The sequence below is a fragment of the Lampetra fluviatilis genome, chromosome 59 (assembly GCF_964198595.1).
Source record: "Lampetra fluviatilis chromosome 59, kcLamFluv1.1, whole genome shotgun sequence".
Lineage (NCBI taxonomy): Eukaryota > Metazoa > Chordata > Hyperoartia > Petromyzontiformes > Petromyzontidae > Lampetra > Lampetra fluviatilis.
In genome coordinates this window covers 8,279,990-8,296,832 of record NC_136333.1, presented here as the reverse complement: position 1 = coordinate 8,296,832, position 16,843 = coordinate 8,279,990, and the positions used below count along the sequence as shown (strand labels likewise).

At 58.1% G+C, this 16,843-nt stretch overlaps 1 protein-coding gene across 1 annotated transcript; it reads right to left on the bottom strand.

Annotated features, from left to right (window-relative positions):
- Positions 1-88: 88 nt before the first annotated feature.
- LOC144950870 (sucrase-isomaltase, intestinal-like) lies at positions 89-13,559 on the bottom strand. The gene is made up of 15 exons (XM_078881020.1): positions 13,500-13,559; positions 13,013-13,123; positions 12,431-12,547; positions 11,828-11,912; positions 11,374-11,491; positions 9,715-9,883; positions 8,681-8,797; positions 5,502-5,650; positions 4,905-4,989; positions 3,859-3,915; positions 3,576-3,706; positions 2,768-2,856; positions 2,202-2,251; positions 1,321-1,473; positions 89-224 (listed from the first exon to the last, which is right to left on the bottom strand). The coding sequence occupies exons 2-15, from the start codon at positions 13,058-13,060 to the stop codon at positions 165-167; spliced, it is 1,428 nt and encodes a 475-aa protein (XP_078737146.1). The 5' UTR covers positions 13,061-13,123; positions 13,500-13,559; the 3' UTR covers positions 89-164.
- Positions 13,560-16,843: the final 3,284 nt, after the last annotated feature.

Genomic DNA, 16,843 nt, shown 5'->3' with positions numbered 1-16,843 from the left:
TTATTTCCACGAGCGGCGATACAGCAGGTCGTGCCACAAGGTCACGCGGAGAGAGGGGGGGGCGGGCGGAGAAAAGGGGGGGGGGCGGAGAAAGGGGGGGGGGCGGAGAGAGGGGGGCGGGCTGTGGGGTTAGGAAGACGACGGCCAGCCAGTTGGGGGCGGCCTCAGTTGATGGCGATGTTCAGCGGCGTGGTGATGGGCACGGAGATCTTCAGAGTGAGTTCCTGCGGAGGCAGCAGCGGCGGCAGCAGGAGCAGCAGCAGCACACACCGGCGGTGAGACTGGGCCACCAAGAAGATGTCTCTGGTGTCGGCCAATCGGCTTCATCTGACCACTTGTTTTATTGCCACAAAGGGTGAACGCCGAATTATTTTACACGACAAATTATATCGCAACATTTACTCAGAGCGGTGTTTTGCACGATCAGCAGCAGCAGTGCGTGAGTGTGGCCGCCACACATTTTTAAACCATGGGGGGGGGGGGGGGGGTCGTTTGACAGCTGCATGATGATGATGATGGGGTGTTTTCACTCTGGGTATTGTGGGGAAGTGGGGGAGGGCTGCCAATGACCAACCACTGATTTCGAATATTCAGACTGAGGGGGGAGGGGGGGGCGAAGAGGAATCTTTTCTGCAAGTCGGCGCAGCACGACGACACGCCGGGCCCCTCGTGAAAGAGGCCCCCTGAGTGAGCTGCCTGAGTGAGCTGCCTGAGTGAGCTGCCTGAGTGAGCTGCCTGAGTGAGCTGCCGGGGCTCTCGCGTCACGAGCTGCCGACTTCCACTCGGCGGCCACTTTCCCATTCGAAGGCGCGTCAGTGACGCCGTCACCACCACCGCCACCACCGCCACCACCGCCACCACCACCACGACGAGGAGGAGTGGCACTCTATGAATGCCCACCGCCCGCCAGGAGGCGATTCCCGAAGCGGATTGAGGAAACCGCCCGGCCGAGGCTCGGGGCACAAAGACAAACACAAACAGCCCTTGGGCACACGGAGCCAGCCGGCCGCCATCGGGGCCGGGTGGCGGCTCTCCGGCGAGGGACTGCGTGACGCTTCGTCGTGGGTCAGCCGCTCGTGCGACCCGCTTCGACGTCGCGAGAGCTCGTGCGACCCGCTTCGACGTCGCGAGAACTCCGTTCTGACGTGCCGCCATCGCCACCGCCACCGCCATTGCCACCGCCCCGCAAGATTTTCTGACCGGGCGGTTTGCGAATCGCGTGAAATTAAATCACTATGACCATTTATTTCGTGTTATTTGACTACGGCGCGCCACCGGTGCAAACCGCCGCATGTCTCCCGAGGAGCGCCGGCCGGTTACCCCGCTGGGATGGAAGGCGACGTCGGAGGGGGGCAGGGGGCTCCCGTCGACGGTCACGCCGCCCGGCGGCGAGCGCAGGCCCAGCACGCGCACCGTCTGGAAGGCCAGGCCCGCCGCGTAGCCGGCACGCTCCACCCTGCTCGTCAGGCGCTTCTGCGGCGTGCGGCGGCGGGGGGGCAGAAGCACCGTGGGGGGTGGGGGGGGGGGGTTCAGGAGGGGTGGAAGAAAACAAAAACGTCGATCTTAAAAGGTGAAGGTCAAAAGGCGATTGCCGGCAATGCCACCGCTGTCGCTTGCGCGTGTGGCATACTCAATATTACCATCGTCACCATCCTCACTACCACCATCATCACTGCCACCATCATCACCATCCTCACTACCACCATCCTCACTACCACCATCATCACCATCCTCACTGCCACCATCATCACTGCCACCATCATCACTGCCACCATCATCACTGCCACCATCATCACTGCCACCATCCTCACTACCACTATCATCACTACCACCATCATCACCATCATCACCATCCTCACTACCATCAGCATCACTAGCCTCACTACCACCATCATCATGACCTCCATCCTCGCCATCATCGCGAGATCTCCACGTGTGGCGGCGCCACGAGGCGGCGCCACGAGGCGGCGCCACGAGGCGGCGCCACGAGGCGGCGCCACGAGGCGGCGCCACGAGGCGGCGCCACGAGGCGGCGCCACGAGGCGGCGCCACGAGGCGGCGCCACGAGGCGGCGCCACGAGGCGGCGCCACGAGGCGGCGCCACGAGGCGGCGCCACGAGGCGGCGCCACGAGGCGGCGCCACGAGGCGGCGCCACGAGGCGGCGCCACGAGGCGGCGCTGGGTGCGGGCTGGAGACTCACGCCCGTGAAGACGAAGCTGGCGAGGAAGTAGTTCCCGCTCTCGACGGTCCCTGCGGGAGAGGGGACCGCAGAGTTACCGACGCGTTACCGACGCGTTACCGACGCGTTACCGACGCGTTACCGACGCGTTACCGACGCGTGAGTCGTGGCACGAACTCGGGGATACAACAGCAGCAGCAGCAGACTACGGGAACGGTAGAAACAAAGACGGACGCAATCCGTTTGGTCGAATCGCAACCCGATTCTGGAATCGAACTTTGCTAATTTTGGGTGTTTTAGTGGAAGTAGAAACAAGCGAAACTATTGTTTTTATTTTACCAGGCAAGGCCCACTCAGCTGCTATGTAGAGCGCTTATTCAGAAGTGACCTGGCAATTACAAATGATAGCGCAACGAAGTGGCTTGTCAACACGTGGAGAGAGACACGCAGACTCCAAATATACAGCAGCAGGCGTCAGGGTTGGGATCGAACCCACGACCTCCTGTATACCAGGCGATGTAGTCAACATCTCCTAGCCACCGTGTTAGAGGCTACACGGGGGACCTTTGTCTTTGTGTGGTGCTCACCGATGGAGTCGCCGTCGTCCCAGAAGAGGGATCCGCGCGCCTCCAGGTTCTCGTCCAGAGACACGATCAGCCCCATCGGGTTCACGCGGCTGAACACACAACACGGCCGCTGGCTCACCAACACGCTCGCTCACTCACCAACACGCTCGCTCACTCACCAACACGCTCGCTTACTCACTCACTCACTGATTCACTCACTCGCTGGTTCACCAACACGCTTGCTCACTCACCAACACGCTCGCTTACTCACTCACTCACTCACTGACTCACTCGCTGGTTCACCAACACGCTCGCTTACTCACTCACTCGCTTACTGGCTGACCAACACGCTCGCTGACTCACTCGCTGACTGACTCACTCGCACACTCACTCACTCACTGACTGACTCACTCACTGACTCACTCACTCACTCACTCGCTGACTCACCAACATGCTCACTTACTCACCAACACGCTCGCTGACTCACCAACACGCTCGCTTACTCACTCGCTGGCTCACCAACACGCTCACTGACTCACCTACTCACTTGCTGGTTGACTCACCAACACGCTCGCTTACTCACTCACTGACTAACTCATACGTTCACTGGCTTACTGACTGACTCACTCGCACACTCACACGCTGACTAACTCACACGCTGACTGACTCGCTGACTAATTCACAGACTCACTGGCTAACTGACTGACTCACTCACGCACACACTCGCTCACTGACTGACTCGTTCACTGGGACTGCGGTTCTCGCTCACGAGTGGCCCCCCAGCCCCCCCCCCCCCAGGCTCAGGCTCCTCCCCAGCCCCCCCGCCCACCTGTGCGTGGTGGTCCTGGCGGGCTGCTGGGTGGGCACGACGAAGCCCCCCCGCAGGAAGAGGGGGATGAGCTCGAGGGGCGCTGCCACGCGGGCCGACGAGCGGCGCCACGACGCGGGAACCTCCTCGCCCTGCAAAGACAAAGGTGCCCCGGGTAGCCTTCAGCAGACTGCTGGGGCAAGTGCCGTTCGCGAGCACACACAAAGACAAATCTCTTGGGGGTGAGCCCCCCACGAGGTAAGCCCCCCACGAGGTGAGCCCCTGTGTGGTGAGCCCCCCGTACCGTGTAGTAGCTGTACCAGCGCGCGTCCGGGAAGTAAACGTCGACCGTGGTGGCGCCCTGCGAACGCCACCAACATCACAGCATGAGTGGCGCCATATGGTCCAATTGTCACAATTACAGCGACTCCTCTACTCACGAACATTCGACTTACACACTTCCAGAGATACGAACAAACCCGTCCCTATGTCCAGTTGCCTGTTCGGACCGAGAGTCGTAAGTTTAACCACCATGCAATAGATGGCGGTGGTGACATCTACATCTACAGAACGTGAAGAACCAGTGGCATCTACATCTACAGAACGTGAAGAACCAGTGGCATCTACATCTACAGAACGTGAAGAACCAGTGGCATCTACATCTGCAGATCGTGAAGAACCAGTGGCATCTATATCTACAGAACGTGAAGAACCAGTGGCATCTACATCTACAGAACGTGAAGAACCAGTGGCATCTATATCTACAGAACGTGAAGAACCAGTGGCATCTACATCTGTAGAACGTGAAGAACCAGTGGCATCTACATCTGTAGAACGTGAGGAACCAGTGACATCTACATCTGCAGAGCGTGAAGAACCAGTGACATCTACATCTGTAGAACGTGAAGAACCAGTGGCATCTACATCTGTAGAACGTGAAGAACCAGTGGCATCTACATCTACAGAACGTGAAGAACCAGTGGCATCTACATCTACAGAACGTGAAGAACCAGTGGCATCTACATCTGTAGAACGTGAAGAACCAGTGGCATCTACATCTGCAGAACGTGAAGAACCAGTGGCATCTATATCTACAGAACGTGAAGAACCAGTGGCATCTACATCTACAGAACGTGAAGAACCAGTGGTATCTGCAGAACGTGAAGAAACGGTGGCATCCCTCCAAGGTTAATTGCAACATCGTGACGTCCTGGACGGCATGGGCAGGCACACGGGACTCGTCAGAGCAGGCGGGGTAGTAGTTGAAGAACAAATCTTCATCATCATTTCGACACTTGCTTAGAGGTGCCACAGACACCCATCCCCGTGTCCGTGCGACGCCGCTTGTACCTCCGCCAGCACGGGCGCCACCATCAGCGCCGGGCCCCAGAGGAACGCGCGGTCGACGCCGTGAGTCTGCACGTCCGTGACGAACCTGTCGCGGCGTCGCGGGAGGAGAGAAGAAAACAACCACACATCACACCACACACACACACCACACACACCACACACACATCACACCACACGCCACACACACACAACACACACACACCACACACACACCACACACACACCACACACCACACACACCACACACACACACGGGCGCCGAGCTCGTAGTGACTCTCATCTGAAATGCGTGCCGCTGTGGGGGACTCACAAACTGTGCACTGGGGCTGCGACTCACACCTGTGCAGCGCACCGCTCTGTGGACTACCTGTGCATCGGGCTCCGTGCGCACCGCTCTGTGGACTACCTGTGCATCGGGCTCCGTGCGCACCGCTCTGTGGACTACCTGTGCATCGGGCTCCGTGTGCACCGCTCTGTGGACTACCTGTGCATCGGGCTCCGTGCGCACCGCACCGTGGACTACCTGTGCATCGGGCTCCGTGCGCACCGCACCGTGGACTACCTGTGCATCAGGCTCCGTGCGCACCGTGGACTCACTCGTGCAGCAGGGGTCGCACGACGGTGCCGCCGCGCGTGTGCGTCTCGTGGAAGAGCGAGTAGAGGAAGGGCAGCAGCGTGTAGCGCACCAGCAGCGCCGAGCGCGCCGCCTCGGCAAACTCCGGCCCGAACACGCCGGGGTCTTGATCCTGCACAGCGGCGATGCGCGGAGAACAAGGGGAGAGGCGGAGAACAAGTTGACACGCGGAGAACAAGGTGACACACAGATAACAAGGTGACACACAGAGAACAAGGTGACACAGAGAACAAGGTGACACACAGAGAACAAGGTGACACAGAGAACAAGGTGACACACAGAGAACAAGGTGACACACAGAGAACAAGGTGACACACAGATAACAAGGTGACACAGAGAACAAGGTGACACACAGAGAACAAGGTGACACAGAGAACAAGGTGACACACAGAGAACAAGGTGACACAGAGAACAAGGTGACACAGAGAACAAGGTGACACAGAGAACAAGGTGACACAGAGAACAAGGTGACACACAGAGAACAAGGTGACACACAGATAACAAGGTGACACAGAGAACAAGGTGACACAGAGAACAAGGTGACACACAGAGAACAAGGTGACACAGAGAACAAGGTGACACACAGAGAACAAGGTGACACACAGAGAACAAGGTGACACACAGATAACAAGGTGACACAGAGAACAAGGTGACACACAGAGAACAAGGTGACACAGAGAACAAGGTGACACACAGAGAACAAGGTGACACACAGAGAACAAGGTGACACACAGAGAACAAGGTGACACAGAGAACAAGGTGACACAGAGAACAAGGTGACACACAGAGAACAAGGTGACACACAGAGAACAAGGTGACACAGAGAACAAGGTGACACACAGAGAACAAGGTGACACACAGAGAACAAGGTGACACACAGAGAACAAGGTGACACAGAGAACAAGGTGACACACAGAGAACAAGGTGACACAGAGAACAAGGTGACACACAGAGAACAAGGTGACACAGAGAACAAGGTGACACACAGAGAACAAGGTGACACACAGATAACAAGGTGACACAGAGAACAAGGTGACACACAGAGAACAAGGTGACACACAGAGAACAAGGTGACACACAGAGAACAAGGTGACACACAGAGAACAAGGTGACACAGAGAACAAGGTGACACACAGAGAACAAGGTGACACAGAGAACAAGGTGACACACAGAGAACAAGGTGACACACAGATAACAAGGTGACACAGAGAACAAGGTGACACACAGAGAACAAGGTGAGACAGAGAACAAGGTGACACACAGAGAACAAGGTGACACACAGAGAACAAGGTGACACACAGAGAACAAGGTGACACAGAGAACAAGGTGACACACAGAGAACAAGGTGACACAGAGAACAAGGTGACACACAGAGAACAAGGTGACACACAGATAACAAGGTGACACAGAGAACAAGGTGACACACAGAGAACAAGGTGAGACAGAGAACAAGGTGACACACAGAGAACAAGGTGACACACAGAGAACAAGGTGACACACAGAGAACAAGGTGACACACAGAGAACAAGGTGACACAGAGAACAAGGTGACACATAGAGAACAAGGTGACACACAGAGAACAAGGTGACACACAGAGAACAAGGGGAGAGGCGGAGAACAAGGTGACACACAGAGAACAAGGTGACACACAGAGAACAAGGTGACACAGAGAACAAGGTGACACACAGAGAACAAGGTGACACACAGATAACAAGGTGACACAGAGAACAAGGTGACACACAGATAACAAGGTGACACAGAGAACAAGGTGACACACAGAGAACAAGGTGAGACACAGAGAACAAGGTGACACACAGAGAACAAGGTGACACAGAGAGAACAAGGTGACACACAGAGAACAAGGTGAGACACAGAGAACAAGGTGACACACAGAGAACAAGGTGACACAGAGAGAACAAGGTGACACACAGAGAACAAGGTGAGACACAGAGAACAAGGTGACACAGAGAACAAGGTGACACACAGAGAACAAGGTGACACACAGAGAACAAGGTGACACAGAGAACAAGGTGACAGAGAGAACAAGGTGACACACAGAGAACAAGGTGACACAGAGAACAAGGTGACACACAGAGAACAAGGTGACACACAGAGAACAAGGTGACACAGAGAACAAGGTGACACACAGAGAACAAGGTGACAGAGAGAACAAGGTGACACACAGAGAACAAGGTGACACACAGAGAACAAGGTGACACAGAGAGAACAAGGTGACACACAGAGAACAAGGTGAGACACAGAGAACAAGGTGACAGAGAGAACAAGGTGACACACAGAGAACAAGGTGACACACAGAGAACAAGGTGACACAGAGAACAAGGTGACACACAGAGAACAAGGTGACACACAGAGAACAAGGTGACACACAGAGAACAAGGTGACACACAGAGAACAAGGTGACACACAGAGAACAAGGTGACACACAGAGAACAAGGTGACACACAGAGAACAAGGTGACACACGGACAACAAGGTGACACACAGAGAACAAGGTGACACACAGAGAACAAGGTGACACACAGAGAACAAGGTGACACACAGAGAACAAGGTGACACACAGAGAACAAGGTGACACACAGAGAACAGGGTGACACACAGAGAACAAGGTGACACACAGATAACAAGGTGACACAGAGAACAAGGTGACACACAGAGAACAAGGTGACACACAGAGAACAAGGTGACACAGAGAACAAGGTGACACACAGAGAACAGGGTGACACACAGAGAACAAGGTGACACACAGAGAACAAGGTGACACACAGAGAACAAGGTGACACACAGAGAACAAGGTGACACACAGAGAACAGGGTGACACACAGAGAACAAGGTGACACACAGATAACAAGGTGACACAGAGAACAAGGTGACACACAGAGAACAAGGTGACACACAGAGAACAAGGTGACACACAGAGAACAGGGTGACACACAGAGAACAAGGTGACACAGAGAACAAGGTGCTTGGCCATCCTGAAGCGTCACAAAAAGCAACGGGCCTGCCACTCGGTTAACGTAGCGAGTAGGGAGTGAGAGCAAGGGGCAGGGGGCAGGGAGCTGGGGGCAGGGGGCAGGGAGCTGGGGGCAGGGGGCAGGGAGCTGGGGGCAGGGGGCAGGCCGTGCCTTGTATCCGAGGCCGTTGTGGTTGCGAGAGAAGGGGTAGAAGGCGCCCAGCTGCATCCAGCGCAGGCACAGCTCGTAGCTCGTGTCGTAGATGAAGCCGCAGATGTCAGCGCCGATCTGCTCCGCGTCACGGGGACGCGGCACCGGCGGTCAGCGCCGACGCGCTCCGAACTCCGCTGAGACGCGCGGGTTCCGAACGACCGGCCCTGGACCTCCCGTAGGTCGACTCGGCCTCAACTGAGTACCTAGCGCGGCGCGTAGTAAAGCATCGCCACCGGGGAGAGGAAGGCGGCCGGGCGTGGTGCTGGCCGCCTCCACCCCGTCGCGTGTGCCGCGCCGGTGCTGCTGCTGCTGCCGCTCGCTAACAGCACTTGTCCCAACAGTCTGTCGGAGGCTATCAGGGGAATCTTTGTCCTTGTGGTGTGATGAGCAGGGAACGGAGTTCAAACGAAACTGAAACTATTTCTATTCTGGCATCTAAGGCCCCCACTGAGCTATGGAGCTGTTTGTCAGACACGACGTGGCTATCACAAATGATAGCTCAGTGAAGTGGCTCAGCATCATCGTCATCATCACGTGGGAATTTACAGCAGCTGAAGATTCTAGACGCGTGACGCTGATTTTTAACGTGGAGGGGAAATACGGAGGAACCGGAGAGAAGTGTCAAGGTTGGGATCGAACCCACGACCTCCTGTATAGCCGGCGAGGTAGTTAACATCTCCTAGCCACCGTGATGATGAGAGAGAGAGAGAGACACGAAAACTCCAAATATACAGCAGCAGGCGTCAGGGTCGGGATCGAACCCACGACCTCCCGCATACCGGTCGAGGAAGACAACATCACAGCCCCCGTGTGCTGTACTCGTAAAGAATTGACACGCTTTGTTCACGTGACAAAACGTACTTATTGGCTGTGTCGGGTGGCGGCGGGTTTAACGACACACATTTCCACGACGCGAGCTCTATTGTGGAGAGATCCTGTGTGTGGTGGTGTGGGGCCGGCGGTGTGTGGTGGTGGGGGGGGTGCAGGCTCACGTAGGGAATGCCGAAGATGTTGAACTCGAGCATGCCGATGATGGACATGTGCATGTCCCTCCAGAGCGAGAAGTTGTCTCCCAGCCAGTGGCCCGCCCAGCGGCCGCTGCCCACGAACGTGGAGCGGCTCAGCACGAAGGCGCGCTTGCCCGTTGCATTCTGGGAGGCGCTGGCACACGCCGCACGGACATCCCCGAGTCATCTTCTCGGTTCTTTCGGTAAAGTCGCGTAGAAGGGAAATAATTAAATAATAGAAATTAAACATAATGAAATACAATTCTCACGAAGTTTCGAACACAACGCAAGCAGCCGTCCTCAGGTGAAGAACAGGGCTGTCAGACGCTGTCTTTCCGACAGACCTGTTCTTCACCTGAGGACGGCTGCTTGCGTTGTGGCCGAAACGTCGCTGCTTGCGTTGTGGCCGAAACGTCGTGAGAATTGTATTTTATTATGTTTTATTCTTATTATTTTATTATTTCCCTGCTACGTGACTTTACCGAAAGAACCAAGAAGATGAATCCCTGAAGTCACGAAAGCTTTAAATCGAAAATCCCCGAGTTAGCCGGACACCTGATCTACGTCTTTAGAATGTCGACGTTTCGTGGCTCGGAGATGTTGACACACGGACATCCTGACGTTCGCGCGCCCGCCAGACAACTCAAATGGTTCGTGGCTAGGAGATGTTGACTGCCTCGCCTGCTTTGCAGGAGGTCGTGGGTTCGATCCCGACCCTGACAATGCCTGCTGCTGCTGTGTATTTGGAGTCTGCTTGTGTCTCTCTCCCCGTGGTCGCGTGGATTTTTCGTTTTTTCCCTCCACGTGTAAAATCAACTTCACGCGTTTAGAGTAATTCGGCTGCTGCTATAAATGTCCACACGGCGATGACGACATCAGCCTCTTTGTTGGCCAAATAAAAAAATTGTTTAGTGTATTCTTTGGGTATTTAGGTAAAGCCACGTAGATAAATCAAATAATAAAAAATGATAAAAATAAAAAATAATAAAAAGTAGTTTAGTGTAGAATAATATTGATCGATCAAATGACCAAAATGTGGTTTTCTTTGAATTTCTTTTTTAAACTTTAGTTCGGATTTGAATGTTAATGATACTATTGCTGCGATGGGAGTCGATTTGTATGCCGTGGAGTGGGAGGGTGTTCCTCATCAGCGGGGGACACCCTTGTGATTAGGAAGCCACTGGAGCCGCGCACTTTTAGATCATCCTCCAGATCGAAAACTCATTTCTTGAGAACTGCTGTTCGTGTTCAGTTTGTTGTCCTTCCCCCACACCTCCGATTGACGCGGTTGGCTACGTACGGTGCGAAAGAAGTCCAACACACACACACGGACGTACGTTGCCCGCCTGTAGGGGCTGTGCGTGAGACCGCTCATCTACCAGCGGGGGGCTCTTGTTGTTGTTGTTGTCCTCACACGACGCTGGCGTCAGCTCAGTGCACCTCACCTGGCTTCAATAAACACAACACTTGATGTTGTTGTTGTTCACGGCGCCCCCCCCCACCCCCGGCTCTCCCCCCACCCCACCCCACCCGCCCCCCCACCCACCCGCCCCCCCCACCCCCGGCTCTCCCCCCACCCCCCCGGCTCTCCCCCCGCCCCACCCCACCCGCCCCCCCACCCACCCACCCGCCCCCCCGGCTCACTGGAAGGAGGGCTCGTGCTGCGCCCAGCCGAACAGCGAGTGGGTGTCGTAGTGGCTGCCCAGGTGCGTGCGCGCGTCCGGGCACAGCGTCTTCTCGGCCAGATCGTCGCCAGAAATCCCTGCACACCCACAGCACGCCACGTGACACCCACATCATACCACGTGACACCCACATCACGTCACACCACTCCACGTGACACATCACACCACATCACACCACGTGACACATCACATCACACACCACATCACATCACACAACACGACATCACACCCACACCCACAGCTCACCACATCACATCACACCACATCACAACACACCACACCACATAACACCACACCCACATCACACCACGTGACACCACATCACATCACACAACACGACATCACACCCACATCACACCACATCACATCACACCACATCACACCGCGGCACGGCGTCCGTGGGGTGCTCTTACGCGGGTGGTATGGCGGCTTGTTGAGGAGGTTGTTGGCGCAGCCCGGCTCCTGTCCCGTGCCGAAGTTGGCCGGCTCGTTCATGTCCTGCCGCGTTGTTGTTGTCATCGTCGTTGTGGTTGTTGTTGTTGAGCAAAACGCCCCGGTGAGAGAGAAAAACACAACGGGACCGTGACCAAAGGGGAACGTCAACGGGGAGTGGCGGTCGACGATCGATCGAAGAGGAACTTTTTCCGATCCACCATCCGGCGACGGAGGCGTGCGCCACTGCGGCCGACTGATTTGGGCTTTTCTCTGCCGAGGCGGAGGCGTTACGGCCAGGATCGTTGAAAAGCGAAAAAAAATCCCGGCAGTTTTCGACCACGATTCGTTGGAGTGAGCCGTGGATTGGTGAGTGAGTGAGTCGTGGTGAGTGAGTGAGAGGGCGATCTGTGGATCAGTGAGTGAGCGAGCTAGGTGAGTGAGCGAGCGAGCCGTGGATTGGTGAGCGAGTGAGTGAGTCGTGGTGAGTGAGTGAGTGAGCCGTGGTGAGTGAGTGAGTGAGCCGTGGTGAGTGAGCGAGCGAGCGAGCGAGCCGTGGACTGGTGAGCGAGTGCGCTACGCACGATCCAGATGCCGTCGTACTTGATGACGTCGCTGAACTCGACGCACATCTGCACCCACCAGGAGGCGGTGGCGGGGTTCGTGAAGTCGGGGAACACCGAGCCCCCCGGAGGCCACACCTGCGACGACACGCGCACCGCCGCCGCACGTCACGCAAGGACAAAGGCCCCCATGTAGCCTTTCACAGGCTCTTGGGGCAAGTGCTGTTCGAAGTGCCTGAGCCTCCCGAGCCACCCCGGGGCTTGTCACGGCCCTGGCACGGTTCTAGGAGTGCCAGTGGAAAAACAACCACACTGGGGTTGGCACGGCCCTGGCACGGTTCAGGAGTGCCAGTGGAAAAACAACCACACTGGGGTTGACACGGCCCTGGCACGGTTTAGGAGTGCCAGTGGAAACAACCACACTGGGGTTGGCACGGCCCTGGCACGGTTCAGCAGTGCCAGTGGAAACAACAACCCAGCACCTAACGAGCCACACCGGGGCTTGGCACGGCCCTGGCACGGTTATGGTTGTGCCAGTGGCAAAGGAGGCACTGCGAGGGTGGGAGTATGGGGTAGGTGGCGCTTGGGGGTGGCTGCTGGCACCTTGCCCACGGCGGGCGATCCGTCCGAGTTCTTGATCCAGATGTCCATCTGCTGGCCCAGCTCGTAGGGCCGGTAGGAGCCGGGCGGCTCATCCTTGGTGATGCACGGGTCCTGGCGCGGGGCACAGCGCACACATCGCGACGTTTGTTCGTTTATTATTGGACTGCAAAGGAAGGAGGAATCCGATGAGCTATGAAGCTCTTTTAGTCCAGTCGGGGCGCGGAGTCGGAACGTTACAACGGCGGACGACACAAAACCACGAGAGGAGTAGAAATTAAAGGAAAGGTAAATAAATCGCTTAAAAATATACAAATAGGTATTAACTTGTATTCTTGGTTCTTTCGGTAAAGTCACGTAGAAAAAAAAAAACCAATTGAAATAATAAAAATAAAATACAAATAATAAATTAAAAATATTCAAAGCAGAAACCCACCCTAAACATAATTTTTTTTTGTTAAATAAAAATGTTATTAAAAAATGTACTTACTTTTCAGAAGTGACCTGGACATCACAAATGAGAGCTCAACAAAGTGGCCCATCATCATCATCGTCGCGTGGAAATGTACAGCAGCAGGCAAAATCATCTCAACGCGTGACGTTGATTCTGAAAGCGGAGGGGAAAACCGGAGGACCCGGAGGAGAAAAAAAATCCACGCGACCACGGGGAGAGGGAGAGACACGAAAACTCCAAATACACAGCAGCAGCAGCAGCAGGCGTCGTCAGGGTCGCGACCGAGTCCACGACCTCCTGCAGACCGGGCGAGGAAGACAACATCGCACCAGCGTGGTGCCCCTTAAATAAATAAACAAAGCACGCGTCACTTGAGATTGCGTCATCGATCCCCAAGCGCATCGCCAGAGCCACCTCGGAGTCACGGGAGATGGTCGCGAGTTGTCAAATTGCCGGTCGCGTTTGGGGGGGGAGGGAAGAAGGGAAGGGTTGGTGGGGGGGGGGGCAGAGGGGGGGGGGCAATGGAGGGCCCCCCGCCCCCCCGCCCCCCCGCCCCCCCCGCCCCCCCGCTCCCGCACGTCTCACCAGGATGATGACGTAGTGCATGCCGGCGTCGCGCAGTGACTGCACGTACTGGGGCAGGCCCGCGTAGCTCGCGGCGTCGTACGTGAAGTCGAGCTGCCGCTCCATGTAGTCGATGTCGCCGTACTGCACGTCCTGAAAGAGGGGGGGGGGCAGAAGGCGGCCAGGGTCGACGTCCCCCCACACCCCCCACCACCCCCCCTCACCACCCCCCCCCTCACCACCCCCCCTCACCACCCCCCCCCCTCACCACCCCCCCCTCACCACCACCCCCCCCCTCACCACCCCCCCCTCACCACCCCCCCCCCCTCACCACCCCCCCCCTCACCACCCCCCCTCACCACCCCCCTCCCCCACCCCCCCTCACCACCCCCCCCCTCACCACTCCCCGTCACCACCCCCCTCCCCACCCCCCCCCTCACCACCCCCCCTCACCACCCCCCCTCCCCCACCCCCCCCCTCCCCACCCCCCCTCACCACCCCCCCCCCTCACCACCCCCCCTCACCACCCCCCCCCCCTCACCACCCCCCCTCACCACCCCCCCCCTCACCACCCCCCCCTCACCACCCCCCTCCCCACCCCCCTCACACACCCCCCCCCTCACCACTCCCCCTCCACCCCCTCCCACCCCCCCTCCACCACCCCCCCTCACCACCCCCCCTCCACCACCCCCCCCTCACCCACCCCCCTCACCACCCCCCCTCCCCACCCCCACCTCCCCACCCCCCTCACCACCACCCCCCTCACCACCCCCCCCCTCCCCACCCCCCCTCCCCACCCCCCACCTCCCCACCTCCCCTCACCACCCCCCCTCACCACCCCCCCCTCACCACCCCCCCCTCCCCACCCCCCCCCTCACCACCCCCCCTCACCACCCCCCCTCCCCACCCCCCCCCTCACCACTCCCCCTCACCACCCCCCCTCCCCACCCCCCCCCTCACCACCCCCCCTCACCACCCCCCTCCCCACCCCCCCCCTCACCACTCCCCCTCACCACCCCCCTCCCCACCCCCCCCCTCACCACCCCCCCTCACCACCCCCCCCTCCCCACCCCCCACCTCCCCACCCCCCTCACCACCACCCCCCTCACCACCACCCCCCTCCCCACCCCCCCTCCCCACCCCCCACCTCCCCACCCCCCTCACCACCTCTCTCCTCTCACCCCCCAGAAACTCGCGGTAGCCGAGCGATCGCCCCCCCCCCCCCCCGGGGAGACCGAAAGTTTAGAAATCCGTGAAAGTAGAAAAAGCAGACAAATCGAATTCCTCGACAAAAAAATAAATCGGCGCTCGCGCTCAACGAGATTAAGTTTTTTGTTGTGGGGGTCGTGGGAGGTCGTGGGGGGTCGTTTGTGGTGGTGGGGGTTGTGGGTGGTGGTGGTGTGTGGTGGTGGGGGTCGTGTGTGGTGGTGGGTGTGGTGGTGGTGAGTGGTGGTGGTGAATGGTGGTGGGGGTGTGGTGTGTGGTGGTGGTGGTGGGTGGTGAGGGTGGTGGTGAATGGTGGTGGTGGTGAGTGGTGGTGTGTGTGGTGGTGGTGGTGTGTGTGGTGGTGGTTAGTGGTGTGGTGGGTGGTGGTGGGTGCTGCAGGCTACGTGCGGGATGTCGTGCTGGCTGAGTCTGTCCACGTGTGTGGTGGTGGTGTGGTGGTGGGTGGTGGTGGTGGGTGGTGGTGGGTGGTGGTGAGTGGTGGTGAGTGGTGGTGGTGGGTGCTGCAGGCTACGTGCGGGATGTCGTGCTGGCTGAGTCTGTCCACGTGTGTGGTGGTGGTGAGTGGTGGTGGGTGGTGGTGGTGGTGGGTGGTGGTGGGTGGTGGTGGGTGCTGCAGGCTACGTGCGGGATGTCGTGCTGGCTGAGTCTGTCCACGTGTGTGGTGGTGGTGGTGGTGGGTGGTGGTGTGTGTGTGTGTGTGGTGGTGGGTGGTGGTGGTGTGGTGGTGTGGTGGTGGGTGGTGGTGGTGGTGGTGTGGTGGTGTGTGTGTGGTGGTGGTGGTGGTGTGGTGGTGGGTGGTGGTGGTGGTGGTGAGTGGTGGTGGTGGTGGTGAGTGGTGGTGGTGGTGGTGAGTGGTGGTGGTGTGGTGGTGGTGGTGGTGGGTGCTGCAGGCTACGTGCGGGATGTCGTGCTGGCTGAGTCTGTCCACGTGTGTGGTGGTGGTGGTGGGTGGTGGTGGTGGTGGGTGGTGGTGGTGGTGGTGAGTGGTGGTTGTGGTGGTGTGTGGTGGTGGTGGGTGGTGGTGGTGGTGGTGGTGGGTGCTGCAGGCTCCGTGCGGGATGTCGTGTTGGCTGAGTCTGTGCACGTGTGTGGTGGTGGTGTGTGTGTGTGGTGGTGGTGGTGGGTGGTGGTGGTGTGGTGGTGGGTGGTGGTGGTGGTGGGTGGTGGTGGTGGTGGTGGTGGGTGGTGGTGGTGGTGGTGGTGGGTGCTGCAGGCTACGTGCGGGATGTCGTGTTGGCTGAGTCTGTGCACGTGTGTGGTGGTGGTGTGTGTGTGTGGTGGTGGTGGTGGGTGGTGGTGGTGTGGTGGTGGGTGGTGGTGGTGGTGGGTGCTGCAGGCTACGTGCGGGATGTCGTGCTGGCTGAGTCTGTCCACGTGTGTGGTGGTGGTGTGTGTGGTGGTGGTGGTGGGTGGTGGTGGTGGGTGCTGCAGGCTACGTGCGGGATGTCGTGCTGGCTGAGTCTGTGCACGGCGGCCTTGACGGCCTCCAGGCTGCCGTAGCCCCAGCGCGACAGCTGGAAGCCCAGCGACCAGTAGGGCGGCAGGAACGGGCGGCCCACCGCCTGCAGACGGGTGACGTCACAACGACA